Here is a 9,414-nt window from a genome sequence, read left to right as displayed (position 1 = left end):
TTACTGTCACCATCTTTATTATATCTGCTTTACACACAACAGAACTATAAACATACCACATTTTCTTGTTATGAAATAAATAAATAAATACACAACGGTAACTATTTCCACGTGGAAATAATCATTATTAAATATTGCAGGCGGAAACTGCTTAAAATACTAACAGTGCTTTACAAGAGATAAATCTAAAATATTTATTGTGTTGAGGTACATATACAATGAACAAAGATCATCCATAGTTTGTTTAGGTTCACTTAAAAGTACAGTCAAATCAGGGTATCTCTTTGCTCTTGTGCAATATAGTGAAGAAAGCTAATTAAAAGCTCAAGCTCTGGTTTTTAATGTTACTGGTACTCATAGTAAAATGGTTTGGGAAGACAGCAAGAGCTTGCCTTTTCCTCCAATCTCGAATATGAACAAGTAGTCAAGTAAGTACAGGTTGGTGTTACTGGAAGCATTTATGAATCTTTTGTATTTAAGTATACATAAATTAAAACAAATATTTTACATTGCATTAAAAGCAGGTCTTCCTTCAAATCATTGCATAAAATTAAAATAATTCCATGTTATTAGTGAAAAATATTTTAATTGGCTCTGAAGCTGTTAATTTTAAGCTTATCCAGCAGATCATCATTTATCTACCTAACACAGACAGCCAATTGTGACGACTGCAAGTAATATGGAATTGTTTATTTATGCAAAGAATTGTATTTAACAGTATTTGTACCATCTGTTTTTAAACTCTGTCACAAACTTACAGATCTTTCTTATATGAGCAGGAATAAATTAATTCAAGGCGTACTCTCCTCCTAAAGATAATTTAACCAACCCAGGATCTTGCGATGGGTAAAAAAGTGGTTAGTGCATTCACATAAGAGCCAACTACAACCTCCTTCATGCAAGATTTTTTAAAGCTAAATTTATGTGAACGCAGGCATCGTGTAAAGTCACATATTTGCACATAGTGCAATTATAATGATCTGCTTCTACACACTGAAATTCAATGTCTGTACCATTTGAATCCTTATTCACTAATTCAACGTACACGGTGTTAGGGCTCTGCTCCATTTACGAGTGCATCTTTTTCACCTTCCTCTTTGTATTTAGTTGGGTCGTCTGGCTTCATGGCTGGGAAAAACAGAACCTCCTGCAAAGGACAGATATTGTCGTCACCCCACGAGACTTAACACATTGACACAAACATGCAGCACAAAATAAATGACCCTTATGTTATAACGACATCCCAAAAGTGTTAAAATTGAATCCCAATTACACATTGAAGGGTTGAATGAAAAATCTGGCTTGTGACAAATAATGCATAGCAATAAAAGTCCACTTTAGGTTATGTGGGACTATCTCAATGGACTGTGTATCTGCAATTTATACTGGGATATGAACTTTGCAACATGCCTGGACAAGGAATTGAACTCGGGGACCCCCTTTGACAGGAGTTAACATTAAATAACCCACCTCTCCTCTCATAGTTGTATTGTCAACCAGTGTGATCCAATAATGGAGATCCAATAAATCTCAGCAAAAATGTAGTTAAACTTATTTAAGAACTTTCCAATACCAACAAATGAAAGCTTTTCTGAAATCAAAATGATCTAGAAATAAAACTACACGTGTGCTCATGCCTTTTAGGAGGGAGGGGGTTACTTCTTATTTCAATAAGACTGATTAGAAACATGCAACTTCCTCTGGATACCACACACAGTATACAAGAATTGTATACAATTCTAAAACCAGGATCTCTATTCCTAAACGTAAATGCACAATAAACTAATCAGTGTTGCAAGTCTTTCTACACCTGCTAATGTTAAGAACTTTTCATTCAACCCTGTATCTCTCCATATCTCCCAGTAAAACTGCACATCTCATGCAAACAACAACAAAGGCATTCCTCCCAGCTATCTAAAAATTCAATAAGATCCCATTAATATATGGCAAAGTTATTTCCAATTTGATTTTGAATTCAAGGAGTAGAAATCCCGCAAAAATGCAGATTCAGCTAAAGGTCTCCTGGGACCTGAGAGCACATATCCTGGCGCAATCATAGTATCCTGTAACAAAGAAGGCATCCATCACAATCTGTTCAAGAAGTAGCATGTTCAGATCATTCAATGGAAGAAGAGTAAACACGTTGAAAAGAAGAGCAAAGTTAATCCTGCCTTGGAATGATACATTTACAGAGGTCTGCAAGTATCGGAACTTGGGTATTGAAGAAATTCAGAATAATGGAATATTAACATTACTGTTTTAAAGTTTGCATTCAAATATAATTTGCTATCACTTGAGGAAATGTTACTTTCAACTTTTAAGAAATTACACTGTAATTCTATGGAATATGCTACAGTCCGATATCCATATTATCCTACCACGCAAGATACTTATAATGACAATAGGTTATGGTTATTCTTCTGTACCTAATTTAAGATTATAGCCATTTAGCATGTGTTACCATAACAATTGCATTTTGAGTTATGGAATTTTCATTATGTTATGGCCATAGGCATGTGCACGGGGGGGGGGGGGGGGGGGGCATATTACCCTGCTAATAATGCTGCCCCTCAAAAAACATCTATTGAATTTGAAATTATCGCATTTCTGCGTCCCCATTACATAATAATTAACGTAAATTACTATGACTAAAATCAAATTGTATGTGTGACATATATACTTTTAGGTTGACATTCATTTTCGAAGGGGGAGGTGTAGCCATCCTTGCCCCCCTTCCAGACGTTCCATGCACCTGCATTATTATTATACTTTCACCTAGAAATTTAGTGTAGAGGAATCTTATCGCTGTTATTAAACAATATTATGCTCTTAAAGAAAATGAAGAATTCTGAAGCCAAGGAAAGTTCAATGCAACAACGGGGGAAGGGGGTGCAGTGACATAATCACAAGGTGCCAGGGGGGCATTGCCTTTTTCAAACCTTGGAAGGAAATAAATTCTAGGGGGATGGGCAAACATAGAAGTAAAAGAAAGCAAGACTAACAGAATCTACGAGTAGCAGAACAAAACGATACTCAAGATGCAATTAGTTTTCACGCCTTTCTTGCATTTTTCTTCCAGACAGCCAGGAGCACCTGCAGGGGGCAATTTTCCCCTAGACTTCAAATTTTATACAAATAAAAGTACATCTTGTAAAATTTTCTTCCTCACTTCGCTTGCAATGTCTGCTTTTCTTACAGTCTTGTCAAGTTCACAGTCATAGCTAGGGAGTGGCGGGACTTGTCCCTGGGCGCTGAACAATCTGATTGAGAAAAATTGTAAAACAGAATAACATGGTGTCCCATGAAATTTCTTGCTCCCTAATAAATCGAAAAAAATTTCTTGCTCGCTTCACTTTCAGTTTATTTTCTGTAATGCATTGTAAATTACCAGAGAGAGAAGTAAGAACAACAAGTGCTTCAGACAGTTGCTGCTATAACAGTTTGGTTTGGAGGCAAAGGAGCGCGCACATTTCATAGACAATTTATACATTTTTTCTGTTGGTTTATTATGGGGCGGATGAATTAATTATGTAATGTATATATACACACACACACACACACACATACATACATACATACATACACACACGTATACCCATCAATGCAATAAAACTAAAACAGTGAGATAAAATTAGGTTTTTCTTTCCAGACTGAAGTTTCCAGGCTTTTGCACCTCCCCACCCCCCAATCAGAGGGTCTGCACATGCCTATGGTTATGGCTATGGCTGGTCTTCAAACTGAAACAATGCAAACTTAAAGACATTACACTTTCACCCTCACTAGAATATGTTATGGGTACATTTCTCACTCAAAAATATTTTATTTCTGGTTCCGGATAGTAAGACCATGACTATTCCACAACATGGTCACACAATTTTCTGAATAAATAATTGAGTCACAGGCTACTTGAGCAAGTATAAAAGCTAATATAAAATTAGCATGAACAAACAACATCAATGCAATAAGTGACACTTGCATTCTCAGCTATTTAACACTGTTTATGGTTTTAAGGCTCACATGGACTTTTGGTCGATGCTAGCGAAGCCACTTTCGAAATTTCCTCTCCTGAAAAACTGCTGTTCCAAAATATGAAAAATTACATCTGCTTAGAATTCCTTCTAGAGCATTCAAGTGAATCTTCTTGCATTTTACTTTCACTGTTGTCGATATTCACAACAGTTTTGTTGCTATGTAAGCCTACTAAACTTGCGAATATCTGGAGAACAGTGAAAGTAAACAACACTAAGATTCTCATGAATGCTCCAGAAGGAATTTTGAGCAGACGCAATTTTCAGATTTTGGAATACCATAGCGATTTTTCGAAAGGAGATGAAATTTCATCAGACGACGACTTTGCTGCTCTTGGACAAATGTCCAGCCAAGCCTTAAGCACAAATATCACCAGGGGCGGCCGCTCATAAGGACGATACGGACGCCGCACTGCCGTGTGTAACCACAAGTGAACAAACATTACATTAACATTTATATATTAGCTTTTACATTGTCTGAATTGAAAATTTTCCATTGCTTATAGATCGTTCCTTCTTCCGCGACAATTGCGAAGTTTGCACGCCACCGTGCGGGGGAATACGGAACTTCGAGAGAAATCTGGCGGGGCGCCGTCCTCCCACTTTACGAGACGTAGAGCATTCTCAGGCGCGGCTGCGAGGGGTATAAGGCGAGGAAACTGGCTGAATAACACGCGCTGGATCTGTGCCTGGGAGGACGGAGGGTTTGTCGTCCGAAACTCACCCCTTAGGCGAAACTGGCCTTCTCTCTGGAGAACGGTAAACAATGAAGAGTTGCCAGAAGCAACGAAGTTAACAGAAGATAGAAAATTACCAACAGTTGAAAAAATCATTCTGTATTTCATAATCTTATTCTCTTATGACATAAGAGTAGAGAAATGAATAACGCAATTTCCAAGGAGGAAAGAAAATATCGGTAACTGAAAATGTACAGACTCTTGCTTGATTTTTGTTATTTACCGTTGCTTTCTGCTACTTTTCGGTAATCACGACGATGAGGATGAACGATGATATAATTAAATTGATGGAAGAGCACTCACAAAGAACACACATACCCATGCCGGGATTCGAACCCAGGAGCCCTGACTTTGTAATGCGGTATGCTAGCCACGGAAGTCGGCTATAGATTCTTGTTACACGCAAAATTATCGTATAAATGTGTTGTATTTTTTCTGAGTTTAGTGAAAAGTACATTTGGATTACAATGATGTGGAGTACATCATGTAGATTTAATTACATGTTTTGATTAGCACGTTTGAAAAAAATCCCGATAATGTGACAAAGTTCTCCAATTTATTTTCAAGGCGGATGTTAAATAAATTAGAAACTCGTCATCTAAACTCACCAAGAGCCGCTACAGGAACCTGTGAACTACAAATTTCTGAAAATTTGGCAAAATTGCCTGGCAACCCCGAAGCAATAAAACGACGGGATGGTTGGGACTTGTTGTTTTTCGTTTTCCATGGAAAAGTGAAGCTTTTTCGGTAGTTGTGTTCTGTAGTTGTGTATTTGTCGCGATGAACAGTGTGGAGAAATTGTTGGTGTGAAGTTTTTCTACCAGAAGTCTGAAGTCTTGATGAAAAAATAAACATAAAAAAACCTAGGCCGAATTTGAATCTAGAACAAGTGTCAAAGAAGGGAGGTCGTGAGTTCACTCTCAAATTTCGCGTTGAAGGACAGAAGGATGAATTTCAGTTACAAGCATGACTGAAGATTTCTGGTAAGTTTGAAGTTTTTACTTTAGAGCTTCTGGTAACGCAGATATCACCTTTCCAGTGAGATATTTATTTTGGTGCCCTATTTCACATATCTATTAGTAATGTTGGACAGGAAACTTTTTCTGTGTAACTTTTTTACTAGAACTTTTCACGATCAATGCACGTAAATATTCGTAATTGTGCTCATCAAGTTGTGTAAAAATTATTATCCTTTCTTCTGAATTTTCCCCTCTGTTAAACGACTAATTCTGTTAGAATTCTATTTCTTCTTCCATCTTCTTCGCATTACAGTAAAATAATTATTAATTTATTATAATATGTGCAAACGTGTAAAACATGATATTCGGTAAACAAGAACGTATCAGTTTCTTATCACGTTGGCTGTTATACGAAATTCACCATTTAAACTCACATTACTAGTAGAGCAAATTTGTGTCGGCCCCCGTGGCTGAGTGGAGTCGACCTCCGTGGCGGAGTGGTTAGCAGAGCGTGCTACAACGCCAGGGGTTCCAGGTTAGAGTCCCGGGTAAGGCATGGGTATTTGTGTTTGTCTAGATGATAAGAAACTGAGAAACTGTAACAATTGAAAAGTGTAAAGGAGAGAAAAAGTGTAAATGGTGGGGGATACCTCCGTGTAAGGGATATTTCCTTTTTTTTAAAAAAAAAAAAAAAAAAAGTGGTTAGCACATCGCGCTACGACGCCGGGGGTCTCGGGTTCGAATCCTGCCTGGGTATGGATGTTTGTGAGTACCCATTCATCAATTTCATCATATCACACATCCCCATCTTCGCAAATTAGCCAAATGTAGCACAAAAGGCAAAGTAAAATAAAGCAAATCAATAGAGCAAATTTGTGAGTTATCGCCCCTCCACTTTGGTTCACCACGAGCCGCCACTGAATATCACATACATTATATATTATAATCTTGCTTAAAATGACCAAAAGAAAAACCTTAGTACTCACTTCAAGTTGGAATTCTGTGAAAATGACATGCTCACTAACCTTTATGTTGTTCGAATCAGTGAGGAACATGGTAAAGCGATCAATGCCCAGTCCCCATCCAGCTGTTGGTGGAAGCCCATACTCCAAAGCCGTGCAGAAATTTTCATCTACAAGCTGAGCCTCATCATCTCCAGCTGCCTTGTCCTGAAATAAAAAAAAAATCCACTTATGCAATGGTCACATCGCAAATATTAAAAGAAAGAAATGATTTTGGGATGAATCAGTACTAATACTTTTTAATGATTCACACAGACATTGATGTTTCTTGAACACTGTACATAACTTAGAAAAGTTTTGCTCAAAATATTAACATGTATGCATTCAATTGTAATTATACCACACCAGTCTACCAGTTTAGCTTTGAAACGTTCAATGAATTACATAAGAGAGAATTGAAAAAAAAAAATAGATGTCATTAAATTATAGAATTCACTTTTGCCACACAATACAATTTTCGTCTGGTATTGACTGAAACTGACACATCGGCATCGGATTGACCTTACAATGAATCATTGATGATGCTCATTTGTCCTAAATGTATGTCATTTTATCATAGACATGACACTTCACAAGATAATCAAGTTCTAAAGCTTAATAAGTAATTGCAGGAAAGATTGCTAGAATGAAAATAATGATAAAGGAAAAAAATGAAAAGAATGGACTTGAAAATGTTGTCTTTGGGTTATGACATGGCTGGCTGCCCATATCTTTCTTTCAATAGACGGCAAATTCAACAAAAATGTCAAAAACAATACCAAATTGCAACTGCATTCCCAGTGCAATACATACCTTAGCCTGTTGCTCAAAACGCTCCCTCTGAACAGCTGGATCGTTCAGCTCTGTATAAGCATTGCATATTTCTTTCTTCATCACAAACAGCTCAAATCTTTCTGTCAATCCTTGCACCGATCTGTGCCACTTTGCTAGGGGACTCATGATTTGCGGATGGTCACAAATAAATGTTGGATTAATGCATTTTTCTTCCAGGAATTCTCCAACAAGCTAGAAGTGGAAAGAAAAAAAAAAGCTTTTTAATTTCTTCCTGTAATATAACTTCCTAAGCTCAATAGCGTGATAATTACGCATTACTATTTTTGCAATTTCAAAAAGTGAATGGCTAAATAATCGTACATACATTATTATTCACTATTTATTTTTATTTATAAACAGCATATTTATTATTTTGTAACATTATATATTAGGGCTGAGCCAATAACACTTTCACACCAATGCTGATTTGCAATTGGTGCTGATTCCAATAAAGATAAATGTTTCATGCAATGACAGAATAAAATATTTCTTGACAGCAACTTGACCCGACCTGGTCCATATCCGGAAGATAATTTATTCAAAATTAATACCATGTTTTAAATTCCACATAATCACATGACAAAGCTGGGAAGTGGGAACACATGTAAAGATGCCAAATATACATGCTTTAACAATGCATCTTAAATGAATTAGTTTTTATAAAATCAATTTGTATATATTTCAGGAACATATCACCCTTACCAAAATAAATATGCAAAGTCATTAAAATTCTAGCTGTAACACAGTGGAACCCTAATCTTGTGTTCATATTTTCCATTTTATTTTTCCTGTCTATATGAAGGTAAATGCTATCTTTTCCACATTATAATTTCTTTAGTCTCCGACTCCTGGAACATATATAGCCTAATAATGATTCCAGTGTAATTATACATTACAGGGGGAAAATGCTGAACAGAAAGTTTCTTTATCACTATTTGAAAAATTTTAGATGGTTGTGGCTAACCTTATCTAGTAATCTTGTCGATGTTCTTGGTGGAGGACATTCTACACCATGCTTCTCACAGAGGTCACTGAGCAGCTTGTTTGCCTCAGGAGTTCCAAGCTTGCCTGCTGCCGGGAACTTCACATTCAGAGCCTCTTCGAGTGCAGGGATCATTGGGATCCTCTTGAAAGGTGGGGTGAAGTCTATTTCCACACATTCACCTTCGGGGCCATCAGGGTGGAAAGGAATTTTGTACGTTCCATGGATACTCTTTACCATGCCTGGAATTAGCACAAAAAAAAAAAAATAGTACATGAACGTCAAGATAATTCATATCATTTAGGGACATGATTCAGCAGGAAAATGAACGATTTTGATGTACTCTATAAGTTGTTAAACCTATTACAAAGCAGATTTTTCACTGATCCCAGAATCTATGAATAATTAACAGAAATACAATCCCATTTTTAGAATTGCAAAATTTTAAATGCCGTAAAAATTCTTTCTATCCTCTTCTTTGTTCTATTTCCATTATTTAACTTTGCTTTTCTACTTCTTGAATTAAATGCAACAATAAGAATTAATGATGAATGGGTGATGAGACAAACACAATGAATGATACATCCATGCCTTAACCTGAACTCGAATCTGATACCTCTTGCTTCCTAGCACATTACGCTGACCACTATGCCATGGAGAGCAGTATAAAAATACTGTTATGAACAAAAATTATGCTTTTTCTTCAAAAATGTTTTCACATAATGATAGGAAGGGATATAGTTATGGGTTTTACCTTTGTAAAAGTAACCGCATATTTACACACTTACTTTACAAAACAATCACACATTAATTATATTTATTTTCATAAAAATAATAAAGACAGAATTTTACTCTAAATAACAGGCTATTTAT

General features: G+C 36.4%; 1 protein-coding gene across 4 annotated transcripts in view; it reads right to left on the bottom strand.

Moving 5' to 3' along the window:
* Nucleotides 1–9,414, bottom strand: part of LysRS (Lysyl-tRNA synthetase) — a 32,316-nt gene continuing 22,902 nt past the window's right edge. For 2 of the 4 annotated variants that reach the window (XM_083138385.1, XM_083138387.1), the window contains 4 exons: nt 8,524–8,783; nt 7,539–7,751; nt 6,750–6,893; nt 1–1,147 (listed from right to left, as the gene is read on the bottom strand). In XM_083138385.1, coding sequence (XP_082994511.1) covers nt 1,052–1,147; nt 6,750–6,893; nt 7,539–7,751; nt 8,524–8,783 — 713 coding nt within the window. In that variant the 3' untranslated portion in view covers nt 1–1,051. The other 2 variants (XM_083138384.1, XM_083138386.1) reach the window with 2 other exon arrangements.

Source organism: Lepisma saccharinum, chromosome 1 (assembly GCF_977018435.1).
Source record: "Lepisma saccharinum chromosome 1, izLepSacc3.1, whole genome shotgun sequence".
Classification (NCBI taxonomy): Eukaryota; Metazoa; Arthropoda; class Insecta; order Zygentoma; family Lepismatidae; genus Lepisma; species Lepisma saccharinum.
The sequence above is the reverse complement of the archived record's forward strand: the minus strand, read 5'-3'. Positions and strand labels throughout refer to the sequence as shown.